Source organism: Schistocerca nitens, chromosome 2 (assembly GCF_023898315.1).
Source record: "Schistocerca nitens isolate TAMUIC-IGC-003100 chromosome 2, iqSchNite1.1, whole genome shotgun sequence".
Classification (NCBI taxonomy): Eukaryota; Metazoa; Arthropoda; class Insecta; order Orthoptera; family Acrididae; genus Schistocerca; species Schistocerca nitens.
The window spans coordinates 1,068,334,092-1,068,351,688 of NC_064615.1; the positions used below are offsets into that span (position 1 = coordinate 1,068,334,092).

At 41.7% G+C, this 17,597-nt stretch overlaps 1 protein-coding gene across 2 annotated transcripts in view; it reads right to left on the reverse strand.

The window, feature by feature from the left end:
- Positions 1–17,597, reverse strand: part of LOC126237454 (dehydrogenase/reductase SDR family member 11-like) — a 421,354-nt gene that overhangs the window by 26,951 nt on the left and 376,806 nt on the right. For both annotated transcript variants that reach the window (XM_049947588.1, XM_049947587.1), the window contains exon 5: positions 1,608–1,772. In XM_049947588.1, coding sequence (XP_049803545.1) covers positions 1,608–1,772 — 165 coding nt within the window. The remainder of the gene's footprint in view (positions 1–1,607; positions 1,773–17,597) is intronic.

Genomic DNA, 17,597 nt, shown 5'->3' on the forward strand with positions numbered 1-17,597 from the left:
GTTGCCACCCTTGCTTTTAATTTTAGCGATGGTTGTTTTGAGTTTCCTGTTTGCTGAGTCAGTCCTTCCAACTATCATTTCTGCACATTTTTCATGCAGCCATTTCATTTTAGCTTCCTTGCACTTCCAGTTTATTTCCTTCCTCAGCGACTTGTATTTCTGTATTCCTGAATTTCCCGGAACATTTTTGTACTTCCGTCTTTCATCGATCGGCTGAAGTATTTCTTCTGTCACCCACGGTTTCTTTGCAGTTACCTTCTTTGTACCTATGTTTTTCTTTCCAGTTTCTGTGGCTGTCCTTTTTAGGGTTGTCCATTGCTCTTCAACTGCACTGCCTACTGTAATATACTTTATTGCTGTACCTACAGCTTTAGAGAACTTCAAGCGTATCGCGTCACTCCTTAGTACTTCCGTATCCCACTTCTCCGCGTAGTGATTCTTCCTGACTAATGTCTTAAGCTACAGCCTGCTCTTCATCACTACTATATTGTGATATGAGTCTATATCTGTTCCTGGGCACGCCTTACAATCCAGAATCTCTGTCTGACCATCATGTAATCTAACTGAAATCTTCCCGAATCACCCGGCCTCTTCCAAGTATACCTCCTCCTCTTACGATTCTTGAACAGAGTATTCGTTATTACTAGCTGAAATTTATTACAGAACTCAATTAGTCTTTCTGTTCTGTCACTCCTTGTCCCAAATCCATATTTTCCTGTAGCCTTTCCTTCTACTCCATCCCCTACAACTGCATTCCAGGTCTCCATGACTATTAGATTTTCATCTCCCTTTGCGTATTGCATTACCCTTTCAATATCCTCGTATAGTTTCTCTGTCTCTTCATCCTCAGCTTGCGACGTCGGCATGTATACCGGAACTGTCATTGTCGGTGTTGGTTTGGTGTCGTATACCACAAATTTGGATGATATCGATCGATGCGACCTCTTTGTTAGCGGAGGTCCGGCCAAGGAAGCAGACGCTCGCAAGTGGTCATCTATGGTAGTTTATGTGCTTGGAAAGATGTGGGTCAGGAAAGTTGCACAGTATAATTGCCGAGTAGTTCAGTGCCTACAGCAAGGAAAAAATAATGATTATATAGCTTAGTTTATAGTCGAGTGTGTTGTATGCTTGAGTGAGGAAAGTCGAACCTTCAGGCCGACTGAATAAATCCACAGCTTGGACAGTTAAAATGACGTATGTCCCGCCTACTTCTTTATAAGACCTGTAGCCTAGTTGATATCACTTAATATTATTCCAGAATGTGATGGGGAACTTGTAGAGTTGCAGGGTGTTGATAGGAATTTGCTACCTTCAATCCGTTGCGTAACGGAGGCCAATGCAAAGAGATAGATCTACTACTAAGTATCTGGAGCTAAGCTTTGCAGTCACGCGCCATAAACACGTGATAATCTTTATGTAAAATCATAGAAGTGCCAGGATTTGTACTATTAGTTTCCTTAGTACGAGGTACCTACAGTATAGATATCTTACTACGGAGATTACTAGCAAAAGATGGATTAAATCTCATATTCTTTTAGAGTAACGTCATCAGTCTACAAATAGTATAAATAATGCACTCTACCGATTCTGTAGTGCATGTAACACACCTGAACACGAGGATGCTGGGACAACATGTAAACAACGGCTCCTGCTATGTCTTCTGATTCCATAGTTGGCATCTCCTTCAGTTTGGCGAAAAATTCATTTTCATTTGAAAGGGAAGCCATTACGTTTGATACTCCTTCAGTTCGTACTAGTCCTGGAGAAACTTCCTGTAAGAAAACACATTGCGCTCAAATAAAAGCACAGTCGCAGAAATCAAATTTTAAAAATACAAATTCATTCTGTCTCTGTCTCTCTCTCTCTCTTTCTTTCACACACACACACACACACACACACACACACACACACACACTCATACACTTACGCCCACACGTGCACAGTTATATACGGACACATTAACAACATAGACAAACTCATCAACACATTGGTGATTCAAGGGAATCACGATAAACATCCTCTCGGTATCCCATCAACTATCAGCAACTATAATTACTACTGTACCCGTATAAGGTACTTCAGACCAAGAATTTGTGGTTATAAGCATTATTTAGCATTTAATCGTATGATGTAGACATTATAAGTGACTATTCGAAAATGTTCTTGTCTTACATTCGTTTGTCCTTCCATAGATTGTTTTTGTAGAATCATCTGAACTGACGCCTTAGCGTATGTAGCCATCACCCACCTGGCAGAGAGGCCCTGTCTGCAACATCTTACCCTTCTCAAATCACACCAGTCACAGAGAGTAACGTAGGTAACAAACATGGGGCACATGGATCTGGTTACGGATATGGATTTGGTTGCCTTCTACCACCATAACTAAAGATTCGTTTGCCTTCCTTTCGTGGGCTGTGCCGAGGCATACGTGAAAGTAGGTGTGCGACCGCATTTAATGACAGCATTAGTACTACGCACAGTTACAGGCGGGGCTGCGCTTACAGTTCAGAGTAAGATTTGCAGTATTAAATTTTGCCACAAAAATGTAAACTATCATGTACTGTATATTTCACGTATATTAAACAGTCCAACACATTAATGTTAGCATGCAATAACCACTCATAGACAGCAGATGGCAGCACCACGAGTGGAGGATATATAAAGTGAATCGGGAGCACACGGAAAACAGTAAAGTCGTGGTCATTATATGGAAACGGAGCGATTCGTCTGATGTTCAAGAGATTTGCTCGGCGGAATCAGTTCCGAAACGGCTACGTTTGTAAACAGCTCGCGTGCCGCTTTGGTTAAAGTATACTGTGCATACCAAAACGGAGCTGTCCCACATCCCCCACGCAGATCCTTTATGACATTCCTTTCCCCCCATCTGATGCTTTTCCTCGAACATGTCCACGTCCTCTACACCTCCCACCAACTTGATCCCCCTCATCCCCTGGTTGCTCCCTCCCACCAACTTGATCCCCCTCATCCCCTGGTTGCTCCCTCCCACCAACTTGATCCCCCTCATTCCCTGTTTGCTCCTCTCCTCTCCAATCCCCGCCCCCTATCCTCCACCTCTACACCCTTCATCTCCTTTCCTGAGGTGATTTCCATCAACTCCCCCCTCCTGGATGGTGCCCTCTCACCCTCCATTTATCAATCCTACCAACTATGTCCTCACCTTCCACTCCCTCCCTCTGTCCTTTACCTGGGCTCCCCCCCTTTCCATTCTGTTTTTCCTTCACCTACTCACTCCCTGACTCCATTACCTCCCCCGTGACTCCTTTTTCCCCTCCACTGTCTTCCCCACTCCTTTCTCGTGTCTGCCCTGCTCCCCCCTTTTTCTGTGCCCTCTCCCTCCATCAGCTCCTCCCTTTTTTTTTGCTCTTCCTCTTCTCCCCCGTTTCCTCCCCTCATCTGTTCAGGTCCTCCCCCTCCCCCATACCCATATGCCTTCGTACTCTATAGTACAGTGTTTTCTGTGAGTGTTCGGTGTTGTGCGTCCCCCTTTTTAAAGTGTGGCGATCAGAAACAAGACTGTTGCTGTGTTTTTTTAATTGTGCCTGTCTATTTCTTATGTGTTTTTAACCAGCATCACTGACGCCTTTGTTTTTGGACGCCAGTACTTCAACTGGATGTCCACTGAATGGCGATAGGCGGCCTTTTCAGATGAGTCACGTCATTGGATAGATGGCCCTAGGGGGGCTACAGCATGAAACGTTTCTGAAAGCGAACACCCTGCAACAATTGCCGGATGGATCTAGGCTGGAGGATATTCCCTGGGTGATTTCATCATTCTGGAAGGCAAAATGGATCAAGTATGCATCTATCTGCGGACACCCTGTCCACCCCTTTATGCAGTTTCTTTTTCGTCGGCACGATGGCATCCACCAGCAGGATGTTTCTCCTTGGCATAATGGCATCAACCAGCAGAACCATACAACATTTCACACAGCTCGCAGTGTACATGCGTGGGTCTAAGAGCACCAGGAAGAGTTTACCGTACCCCCATGGCCACCAAACTCCCCGGATTTAAACCCAGTTGAGAATCTGTCAGACGACCTCGATACGGTGTTCGCGCCATGGATCCTCAATGGAGAAGCCTTGTCCAGCTGGCCTTGGCAGTGACGTCAGCATGGCTCCACATCCCTGCCGGTACGTTCCAGGATCCCACTAGCTCCCCTCCTGCACGTCTCACGGCGGTCCGCACTGCAACAGGTGGTTATTTATGCTTGTGACAGGTGGTCACATTAATGTCACTGGACAGCGTGCTGTGGAAGAACTGAAAAGATGAAATAAAGGCTCTTCAGCAATGTTGCGGTAAACACAAACTACTTTCAAGACGATCCTGACTTTATATTCGAGCTTTTGTGTGACGTCCAGCCATAGACCTGGATATAATGAAAAAGAAATTAGAAAAATCATTTTATATCCCGTAATACAGAAAAACAAACATTCAAGACGGAAAACTAGTAAGAAAATGGCTAACAACTACACGGAAATCTGCATTACTTCTAAAATGTAAGTAATTTGCGTCCGATGCTGTACACATGACAGTTGTTCCTAATTTTATAACTATCTATGAAAACATTACCTGAAATGTGACATTTTTGCAACAGGTAATGGAGAAATTATAGCAGTAGACAAGGAGTTACACATTGCCTTTATAGATTTAGCAAAAGCCTGTGACTCCCCATCCTCTAGAGCAAAATTGTGGGAAGTTTTGGAAGATGTAGGGATGACCATTCTTTACTGATTGGTATTGAAATATACAGAGACAATAAGCTACAGATCAAAAAAGGATCAAACTTATAAAAACCGCCGGTCGGTGTGGCCGAGTGGTTCTAGGCGCTACAGTCTGGAACCGCGGGACTGCTACGGTCGCAGGTTCGAATCCTGCCTCGGGCATGGATGTGTGTGATGTCCTTAGGTTAGTTAGGTTTAAGTAGTTCTAAGTTCTAGGGGACTGATGACCTCAGAAGTTAAGTCCCATAGTGCCCAGAGCCATTTGAACCATTATAAAAACCTGTTAATGTCACAAAAGGGCTAAGGCAAGGCCGCAGTATATCACTCACATCGTTCAGTTTGTGTGTAGAAGTACCGTGGAGGTATGGGAATCATTGTTAGTGGTGTACAGGTGTTTTCGTTAAGTTTTTCTGCTGATCAAGTCATTCTAACAGAAGATGAATAGGAACTTCATACAATGACGTTTATCTGAAAAATATGACAAATGGGGACTACAGATGAGTTTACCAAAAACCGAATATCTGATAGGAACAGTGAATAGTGCCACTAGATTTGAAGTTCTGATCAGTGGTAGAGCAGTTATGAGACAAACAGAAAAATTTAAGGACATAGAGGAATATTGACAAAAGTGGATTCGATAATACAGAATTAAAAGACGGAATACAACAAAGTTGAAAGTAAAAGGATGAAAGAATTCATTTTAGTGGCACAAGACAATTGCTAGCAAGAGTAAGAAAAGAGTGGTTTGGATAATGGGTGAGTCTGTCCTGTGCTATAGACCAGAACAATGGGTTTCAAATGCTGGCCTCAAAAGAAGACGCATAGCTGTGAAAATGAATTATGCACACTAAGATGACAGAAGACATGGGATCCGAACTAATATCGTGTCGTACCTCCTGTTGCACAGCATAGTGGAGGTTGCACAGCATAGTACAGCAACTGGACGTGAAGTGGACTCAACAAGTCGTTGAAAATCCCCTGCGCAAATACTGAGTCACGCTGCTTCTATAGCCGTTAATATCTGCGAAAGTGTTGCCAGTGCAGGATTTTGTGCACGAACTGACCTCTTGATCATGTCCCATAGATGAAACTTCTTGGCAGATTAAAACTGTGTGTCCGACCGAGACTCGAACTCGGGACCTTTGCCTTTCGCGGGCAAGTGCTCTACCATCTGAGCTACCGAAGTCGTGCTTCGGTAGCTCAGATGGTAGAGCACTTGCCCGCGAAAGGCAAAGGTCCCGAGTTCGAGTCTCGGTCGGACACACAGTTTTAATCTGCCAGGAAGTTTCATATCAGCGCACACTCCGCTGCAGAGTGAAAATCTCATTCTGGATGTCCCGTAGATGTTCGATGGGAATCATGTCGGGATATCTGGTTGGCCAAATCATTCGCTCGAACTGTCCGGAATGTTCTTCAAACCACGAGCAATTATGGCCCGTGGCATTGCGCATTGTCAGCCATAAAAATTCCATCGCTCTTTGGGAACATCAAGTCCATGAAAAGTTGCAAATGGTGTCCAAGTAGCCGAACATAACCATTATCACTAAATAACCGGTTCAATTCTACCAGAGAACCCGTATACTCGATGTAAACACAGCCACACCATTATGGAGCCACCACCAGCCCAGTACCTTATTGAGAATTTGGGTCCATGGATTCGTGGGGTCTGAACCACACTCGAACCCTACCATCATCTCTTACCAACTGAAATCGGGACTCACCTGGCAAGGTCCCAGTATTCTAGTCGTCTAGGATCCAACCGATGTGGTCACGAGCCCAGGAGAGGCGATGGAGACGATGACGTGCTGTTGGAAAAGGCACGCGCGTTGGTCGTCTGCTGCCATAACTCATTAAGGCCAAATTTCGCCACACTGACCTAACGGATAAGTTCGTCTTAAGGCTCACATTGATTTCTGCGATTATTTCACGCGGTGCTGTTTATCTGCTATCACTGACAGCTCTACGCAAACGCCGCTCCTCTCGGTCGTTAATGATGGCCGTCCGCCGCTTCGTTGTCCGTGGTGAGAGGCAATGCCTGACATGTATTCTCGGCGCTCTTATGACACTTAGGATCTCGGAATATTCATTTCCGTAACGATTTCCGAAACGGAATGTCCCATGCGTCTAGCTCCAACTACCATCCCGCGTTCAAAGTGTGTTACCTCCCTTCGTGCGGCCATAATTACGTCCAGAAACCTTTTCACGTGAACCACTTGAGTGCAAATGACAGCTCCGCCAATGTACTGCCATTTTATACCTTGTGTACGCGATACTACTGTCATTTGTATATGAGCATTCGCTATCCCACGACTTTGCTCATCTCAGTGTACGAATGAGCCCCAGAATAGCAAGAACTGAGATAAAACTAACCATGAAATAAGAGCTGGAATGAGGGCAAAAGAAACTGTGAGATATGGAACTGAAAAAACGTCATTAACATGACGTGGTCATTTGTTGCTAATCCCAGATGACCGGTGGGCCGGCCGGTGTGGCCGAGCGGATCTAGGCGCTTCAGTCTGGAACCGCACGACCGCTACGGTCGCAGGTTCGAATCCTGCCTCGGGCGTGGATGTGTGTGATGTCCTTAGGTTTAATTAGTTCTAAGTTCTAGGCGACTGATGACCTCAGAAGTTAAGTCGCATAGTGCTCAGAGCCATTTGAACCTATGTTGCCTCTGGAGGATATTGCACCGAGAAACACATGATGCTTCTTAGTCAGCCTTTCAGTTTAGTAACTGATTTTAGAAACGCAGGAAGGGATGCTCATCAGAAACCAGTACAAGCAGTTTCCAACATTTTATACTATTTTTTTTTTTTTGCTGTGACGCATGAGGTATTTTGTACAGCAGTTGTAAATGTTAGGAGTCCTACATATTTATCTCCACAATATATAAAATATATTTTGTAGATGCTATCAATTCTTCAAAAAAATGTTCAAATGTCTGTGAAATCTTATGGGACTTAACTGCTAAGGTCATCAGTCCCTAAGCTTACACACTACTTAACCGAAATTATCCTAAGGACAAACACACACACACACACATGCCCGACAGAGGACTCGAACCTCCGACGGGACCAGCCGCACAGTCCATGACTGCAGCGCCTTAGACCGCTCGGCATCAATTCTTCGATTATAGAGTTTCATAATGAGTAAAATTCTGTATATGTTTAAAAGTAGTTACCTAATGTGTGGACGGTTAAGCCGAGTTTATCGATCGTGCGCCATCTTCCACCTTAAAACTTTAGAAGATCTTCTACCACAGAACACTCGATAGCTGCGAAAGAACTAAGTTCTTTTGATGTTAAAATTTTCGCTGTTTTGAAAATGGAAACATGTGTTGGTTACCAGTACGTTTTATTTGAAAATGTTTTTAACTTGTAACTGGTTTTTGATAATATTTCTTCTTAATTTATTTTCAGTTACTGATTTTTGGCGTCTTGTAGAGTAATAATGTAACACATAGACTATTAAATACAGTATTAACAAGATATTCTCAATTGCAATACGTTTAAATTTGAGTATAGTAATTGTTCCTGATCAGATGACCACATTGTACGTTGGGAAGGTTTTTCGCACTTGTAAAAACGAGGTAACTTTCGTAATTTCAAAAAAGGACTGGAGCACACTTTAAGTGAATGCTATCATTTCAAAACAGAAAAAGAAAATATATTAAACTTCTATTATAGGGCTGGTTGAATGCGAATGTGTGAAATGTATTCCGAGTGTAATACTCTATCCTACATAAGAGGTGCACCCCGTTTCAGTTACCTTAATCAAGCAACAAGGATTCTCTTCGAAGGCAAGAAAAAATAGGCTGCACGTGATTAAAAGACGACTACTTATACACCCTCAGACAAAAGAAAAAAAAGACAACGCCCCAGGAAGGAATTATCCGAATTGGATGGAAACCCCGTGTACAGACAAACAAACCGTTACAATTTCAGATAAACTGGACGATTTATTCACGAGAAAGAGCTTCACAAATTGATCAAGTTAATAACACGCAGGTCCACCTCTGGCTCTTCTGAAGCAGGTATTCGTCTTGGCACTGACTGATAGAGTTGTCGGATGTCGTCCTGAGCGATGTCGCGCCAAATTCTGCCCAACTGACGCGTTAGACCGTCAAACTCCCGAGCTGGTTGGAGGGCCCTAGCCGTAACGATCCACACGTTCTCAATTAGGGAGAGATCCAGCGACCTTACTGGCCAAGGCATGGTTTGGCAAGCACGAAGAAAAGCAACAGAAACTTTCGCCGTGTGTAGGTGGACATTATCTTGCTGATATGTAGCTCCAGCATAGCTTGTCATGTAGGGCAACAAAATGGGACATAGAATATCGTCGACGTACCGCTGTGCTGTGAGGCTGCCACGAATAACAACCAAAGGTGTCCTATTTATGCGATAAGTTGCTAACAATTTTCTTAATTTTTTCCACGGCCGGTTTCGAACCTTAACGCTACGTCTTCAGGTACCACCAAATAATTATGAAACCATAGATGTGTAGCGGTCGGACCAATCAGTCATTGGGGATCACAACCGCGTCATACGAACGCATGGGAATCTGTAACGATAGCTCCCGCCTGGAGAGCACAACAGGGAAGTCCTCCTACGGTGCCATAGAAGAACCTCCGTGACTTGCTGCCCAGGCGGGCGCCGTGGTTGTTGGACCATCACTCTTGGTTGTGGGGACATATGGCGGCGGGCGACTTTCAGGTTTGTATCGCTCCACTGTCTAGGGCGTCTCCTGACACCTCTTCGGTCTGGACTCTCACTCACTGGAGTAGAACTGTCTTCTGTGATGAGTTCCGTTTTGAACTGAGGCCCTATGAGCAGGGAAGAAGACGTGTCTGGAGACACCACGGACAGCACTGGATACCAACCCGACTGTCGCCCGCACTATGGCACGACAACCAGGGGTGATGGTCTGGCGGGCCATGTCTTTTCACAGGAGGACCCCTTTGGTTGTCATCCACGGCACCCTTACACCACGGCTGTACCTCGATGACTTTATACGACCTGTTTCCTCGCGCTTCATGACAAGCCATCTTGGGCTTACATTTCAGCATACGCGGTGACAGTTTCCGCTGCTTACCTTGAAAGGTGGCTACACTGAGCCACAGCGCCAGAGATCGCGCTAGAGAGTATTGTTCCGCCGCCTCCACTGGCAGTGATTATTGAGATGTCGTAGTGGGAGTGGTTGTTGAAAACGCGTAGTAGTCAGTGCTTGTTAAGAACTCGTAGCAGAGAGTGTTCGTGGAGATGTGCTAGTAGGGAGTGCTTGCTGAGATGTGATACTGAAAAGTTCTTGTTGAGATGTGGTAACAGCGAGTCGGTGTGGAGATATATTGTAATGATTAGAGTGATTTTGGTCAATATATGAAGGTAACGAAACTTGATTTATTTTTCATTATTTAATGTCGTAAATAATGCTTCATTACAGGTTCAGTCAACAAAGCATCTGGCTTGTGTTCTGGTATTAGAGTGTAATTCTGGGTTTCTTGCGTAATTATAGTATTTCTATTTCCTTTAATTAATTCAGTATAAATGATATTTAAAATTTCTTGTGTTGTTGAAGAAGAACCGTGCCAGATGCGTACGTTGAGTCATACTTCCACACACAGAACAGTTATACTTGTGCTTTGGTTTCGTAGGTTTTATAGTTGCTGGGGACTTAATTAATTAATTGTGTTAATGAAAATTTCCATTTCATTCTTTGTTGTTGTTCTATGCAGTCAGATAGCGTAATAATACTAGTCAGGGCCAACCGTTTACGAGACTTTGTAAACGGACATTCAAATACAAAAAATTAAAATTATTTGCATTATATTTTAATTAAGCCCCCATGCACGTGGCGACCCTGCCAGGATCGTCCCTTGGAATTCTTCTGATTGTAGAAATAGTAGACAGTAGTATTGTTGTAGTACTTTGTAGTTTAGTAATTGTAGTTTATTTTGCATCTGAAGATTTGGTAATTGTCATTCTTCTAATGGTATTTTTTTTTTTTTTTTTTTGCAGAATTTAATTTTGTTATCTTGTATACGGATTTGACAATTTTGTGCAGTTAGGAAGATTTCAATTGTTCGTTAATCGTGGTTGAGGGAAGCATTTCGTGTGAATGGTATTGTCGGAAATAAGGAGGCATTGTGTGTAATTTTCGTACAGTAACGAGTTTTGTATGTTTTGTAAATGATTACGCGATCAATGAAAAAGGCGAAAATGATGAATAGTGAGAATGACGAAATTGTCGACATGGCGAACTCGCCAACACAGGACAACAGTATGATGAATAATGGAGTTGAAAACAATTTAATAAGTCGGGAAGACAGTCCGGAACCATTTCAAAATTTTTCTGAATCAGAAAATTCACAGAATACGAGATTAACGATAGAAAATTCTGGAATAGCATCGAACACAGATAGCCTTTCAGCTATGACGAATGAAACTGGTTTTGCGGGAAATGTTAGGGGCGAAAGGAATTTCGAACAAGTTAATACGGAGCAGTTGATGGGTGTAATATTAAATTTGGCATCTGAATTTAAAACACAGATGGGAACAATGGAATCACTGTTTAGATCTGAATTAAAAACAAATAGGGAAACAATGGAAACACGGTTAGACTCACGGATAGGAACAATGGAAACTCGGTTAGGATCTGAATTTAAAACAGAGATGGGAACTTTGGAAACACGGTTAGACTCACGAATAGGGACATGTTTCAAAAATATGAAAGCTGAATTAAAGAAAGAAATCAGAGAAGAAGTACAACCGATTTTGAATTCTCACAATAATAGATTAATTGCAGTAGAGATTAGACAAAGGGAACAAGATAGAGAACAGGAAGAAAGACATCGCGTGATAGTACAAAAATTTTCAGAGTTAAATTTACAACGTGCACTTGATAAGGAAGAAATATTTGAGAAAATCGAGGAATCCGTACCAAATGACAGATTAAATAATCTAACACAACAATATGAACAGTTAACTACCAAATGTGTCAACACTGAAACCCGAGTCGCGACACTTACGGAAGACGTAAATAAACAGAGAGAAAAAATAGGTGACTTATCGGAAAGAGTTGAGGAAATTTCAGATAAATTGACAAATCTTAGTGTGGTGTCACTGCCAGACACCACACTTGCTAGGTGGTAGCTTAAATAGGCCGCGGTCCATTAGTACATGTCGGACCCGCGTGTCGCCACTGAGTGATCGCAGACCGAGCGCCACCACACGGCAGGTCTCGAGAGACGTACGAGAACTCGTCCCAGTTGTACGGCGACGTTGCTAGCGACTATACGGACGAAGCCATTTCTCTCATTTGCCGAGAGACAGTTAGAATAGCCTTCAGCTAAGTTAATGGCTACGACTTACCAAGGCGCCATTAGCCTTAAATAGCTTGTATATAAAGAGTCACTTGTATCGCCACAATCTCCAGGTGTCTCATCAAGAACGATGTATACAAGGATGTATTAAAAGTTAAGTATATTCCAAAGATACGTATTTTCTTTATCACATTCATTAAGTCTCCTGTTTCAGACCTCACTCCATCCTTCGTGAGTTAGCGCGTGCATCTTGGCCGCCTCTTTCAATTAGTGTGCGTAGTGTTGGCAAGTCTGCCGACACTACACTTAGTTTACATGGGGACAGAGATTCGGATGATACAGCTCCATTACCATTTTCAGAAACCAAAGAGTACCAGAACATAAATAAACATGTTGAAAATCAGGGAAAATTTAATGAACGCGTTAAAAGGGAATTTGAGCCATTACGAATGCAAGTCAAACAAATTGAAGGCGAAATCGTAGGAAAAGACAGCAAAAGAAATTTAGAATCACAGATACCAGGGGGGTTTGAAGAAGGTAATTTGTTTCATTTACGGGATGCAACAAGAGAGCGCCAGACGCGCGAATTTGACAATAATCAACACTGGGACTGGGACAGACGCGGTAGGTCTTTGTCGCCACGAGGCGAAAACTTTGACTATAAACACTTTTTGACTGTTCGGAAATTTAAGATCTTCCGCAATTCTAAGAATGACATACATCCATGTGCATGGTTAGATCAATTTATGTACGCACTCCCACCAAATTGGCCACTAAGTCACAAACTGGAATTTATGTGTGGATATTTAGAAAACGAACCGGCGACGCGGATGCGCGCACTCATTAGAGATTGTAATAATCTAAATGATTTTTATCATGCATTTCTATCGGCATATTGGTCCGAAAACACACAAGACAGAGTCAAAAATAGTCTGATTATGCAGCGTAATTTTAAACAGTCTGAGTTCCGCACGCCGGCAGAATACTTTGAAGACATGATTCGAAAGAATCAGTTCCTGTCCAACCCTTATAGCCCGACTGAATTAATTCGCATTTGTTTAACTAAGCTGCCACAATCCATAAGACAAATTGCTTTAGCTGGAAGATGTAAAGACGACATTGAGACTTTTAAGACTTTGTTACAAGAACTTGAGTATGACAACGACGACGGGACTTCTTGTAACTTTTTCAGTAACAGTAATTACGATAGATTTTCAGAGAAAAGGGATAGTGATCGGAACGGGCGTTATATGGGTAATTTTGAGAATGACAGACGTAACAATAGATACCAGCCTTATGACAATAACAGACGTTCTAACAGAAATTACACAGACAATTATAATAACGGTAATTCTTACCGGAATGATCAATCATACGGAAACAGTAATCGGTATCATCAAGACAGAAATTATTCATACAATACTAGAAACTCTTACTACAGAAATAACCAGGGTAGTAGGTCTAACAGTAATTTCAGAAGTGACAGTCGAAATTATACAAGAAGTAGTTATGCAGGCAGACAGGAAAACAGAAATTTTAATAACAGACACAACCAAGAATTTGCATCTAACAGACAGGAAGGACCTAATTGGCATCCTCCGCGTGACAGAAATTCAGAGAGACAAGTGGAAATAGCAGAAATTGATCCGCGAAATGACGGGAATAATCAAAGACGTGACGCAAACAATCGACCATGACTTGCAGCTTCGGCTTCTGGCAGCAATATAGACGGTTCAGAAAGTAATGACACTACAACTTTACACTACGTACGCCTGGAAGATATGAGAGACATTTTGCTAGGCGAAAAGGAAAATAATGTAGACGCATTTTTACATCCTGTTATTGAAGTATGTGTGGGTAAGAATAAGTTCACTGCAGTTTTAGATTCTGGGAGCCCATTGAACGTCATTAGTGAATCAGTTTTTCGTATATGTGAAAGAACTATTGCCTGTCCTGTGTTACCTATTTCTAAAACTACAATTCGAGGAGCGATTTCTGGAAAAGGTGTGGAAGTTAAACAACAGACCAACCTAAATTTCATTTGTCAAGGATACGAATTGTCTGCTAATTTTATTATTGTTCCATTACTCAGTACACAGATTATATTAGGTATGGAGTTTCTTAACACACATAAGGCAATTTTGAACTTTAAAGAAGGAAGTGTGAATTTGACTGTTGCCGGAATGCCGAAATGTTTGAAATTTTTCGAGTGTTTAGCTAGATCTGAATCAGATACAAAATGTTTAAGGTTTCTTACTTCTGATGTTTTCGTTGAGCATTATGACGACAGTGTGTTTATTCATGACAATGACAATAGATACAGAGACGCGATGGAGGATGTAATTAGTAGCGAAGAATTAATTAATGAAAAGGTTAAGAAAGCTGAAGTGCCAGATGACGTTGCAAGAGAAGAGCTGCACCATATTTTGACTTCACATGCTACAGTGTTTAGTCATCACACAGGAACTATACAAGGCTTACAATATTTATTTAAAGTAAAAGAACACACACCATTTCGCGGGAAAACGTACGCTATTCCTTTGGCTTACAGAGACAAGGTTAAGAATGAACTTCAATACATGTTAGATCAGGGCATTATTGAGCCAGCGGTCAGTCCTTATACCAGCCCATGACATGTCGTTCTTAAAAAGGATGGATCAATTCGTTTGGTTCTGGATTCCAGACAGATAAATAATATTATTATTCCTGAAACTGACCGTCCACAAAATTTAGATGAACTTCTTCAACATTTCCATGGAATTAAAGTTTTATCCACGATTGATATGCGCGCAAGTTTTTGGCAAATAGAACTCCACCCTGATTGTAGAAAATATACTGCCTTTTTAGCCTTTGGTAACTGTTACCAGTTTCGGAAATTACCGTTTGGACTTACTGTATCTTCTGCAGCATTCATTCGTAGTTTAAATGAAATTTTACCTGTTTATCTTCGTGACAATATTACTTCATATGTTGACGATATTCTTATTGCTAAACGTTCTTGGAGTGAGCACAACAAAATTTTGGATTCATTATTACGTATTTTTGCACGAGTTGGCATGACAGTGAACTTGGAAAAATCTGAATTTGGTCGTTCACAGGTGAAATTTCTCGGTCACATTATTTCTACAGAAGGTATTCTTCCTGATCCAGAAAAACTAGACGCTATTCGTAATTATGCTGTTCCTTCCACAAAACGTGATGTTCGTAGTTTCCTTGGTGTCTGTAATTTTCTTAGACGCTTTGTTAGATTGGACAATTTGGCCACACCTCGTTTATGTGAACTATCTGGAAAGAATTCTAATTGGTGTTGGGATGAGGAAGCTCAGTCAGAATTTGAACAACTTCGTGATGCTTTAGTTGCTGCTCCACTTCTTTCACATCCGGATTTGTCTAAAGATTTTTGTTTGGCGACGGACTCATCATACAAAGGCCTAGGTGCACATTTATTTCAAGAGATAGAAGAAAACGGCGTTGTAGTACAGAAGACTATTGCATTTGGAAGTCGTGTTCTCTCTAAATCCGAAAAGAACTATTCGATTACGGAACTTGAAGCTTTGGCTGTTGTTTGGGCTTTCACAAAATTTCGCACATTTTTGTTCGGTAGACATACTAAGGTTTACACTGATCATCGAGCTTTGGAATTTCTTATGTCGACAAAATTAACTCATGGCAGATTGTCACGATGGGCGTTGTACCTACAGGAATTTGGTTTTAGTATTGTTTACATACAGGGATCTTCAAATATTGTTGCTGATGCTTTATCACGTGCACCTATGGGTTTGAAACAAAGTGCTGAAGAGGACTGCAAAGAAAACCATTATTGTTTGATGTACATTCAAGGTGTCGCGTTTGAGAACTTTATTTCGTCTTCGCTCCAGGACATCGCTAAGGAGCAAAATAAGGATCCAATCTGGAAGGACATTAAGGAGAAGTGGAGGAGAAAGGAAAGCGTAGCGATTAGACAGCATTATTTAGTTCGCAATGACATTCTTTTTAAACGAAAATCGGTCGACAACTGTGTTTGGTTAGTTTGTATTCCTGATGAGTGGGTTAATAAGCTGATTTGGTATACGCATTTCAGTTATGCACACTTTGGTCCCAGAAAATGCTTTCATAAATTACGGGAAAATTGCTACTTCAATAATATGGAAAAACGCATTCGATCTGTTCTTGCCAAATGCAAGTTATGTCAAAAGGCTAAGCCGCCAACTGTTTCTCACAGAGCACCGTTGTTTCCTATCATTCCAGCGAAATTAAAGGACATGGCTGCAGTCGATTTGTTCAGTCCAGTGGTTCGTTCTACTAATGGTTTTGCGTACATTTTCGTAGCAGTGGAATTGACATCAAAATATGTGTGTTTTACACCTTTACGCAAAGCAACAGCTCGTTCAGTATCTAATGCTTTCATCAAACATTTTCTTAAAGAAGTTGGTCATGTTGATAAGGTTATATCAGATAATGGATCACAGTTTCGCTCTAAAATTTGGCTTCGTACTCTACAGCGTCGTAAGATTAAACCAATTTTTATTTCACTTTTTCACCCTCAATCTAATGCTTCAGAGAGATGGATGAAGGAAATCAATAAATTGTGCCGTCTTTATTGTCATCAGAATCACAGAACTTGGGATCAGTATCTTCATAGTTTTCAAAACATTCTGAATGAACTTCCTAATGACTCAACTTCTTTACCGCCTCTACTGATATTAAAAAATAAAGTACCAACAAATCGCATTTCTGAAATCGTTCCTTTTCCGCCTTCACGGAAACTGCGGCATTCTGAAGTTGTCAACCTGGCTCTACAAAATATTGCATCTGCGGCTGCTAGAAGAGAGAAATCAGCTAAGCGTCCTGGTCGTTTAAAAACTTTGTCAGTTGGTCAAAAGGTATTAATTAAGTCCCACCGTTTGTCTCACAAAGGAAAAGGCTTGTGTCGCAAATTTTTTCTGCTTTATAACGGTCCATATAGAATTCGCAAAATTATTCATGATAACACTGTTGAAGTAGAAACTCTTAAATCTCGGCGCTCTAAGGGAATACATCATATACCGAACGTAAAAATTTTTGTGGAATGACATACTTTTGAGAAACCAACAGTTATACGTAAACATGCGGAGAATACAAGGATACCGCGCCGTGTACCGGCGGCGGCAGATACTCAAAGCAACAGTGAAGTCGGCGCGCCGCACAAGGCTGTCGTTGACCGCAAACAATCACCTTCTACGTCACGCGTCTACAGCTGATCGAGCGCTCAGTGCGAATGCACTGACAGACGTAAACAAATACACAGTCTAATTTCTCCGACTAAATTCTGTATAAAGCTATGGTGACTTTATAAATTATGTTATTAACGTTCAGTATTTTTCAGGATACGGTTGTGTAAAATATTTAAGACCTTCAGGTAAATTCTGTGCGTGTCCGACGTTAAGACGACTTACTATGGAGAAAATTTCAGGAAGAATGTAATTTCGAAAAAAAAAGTAATAAACTAAAAAAGGTAACTATTAATTGAGTTTATTTTTCAGGTAACATAATTCCA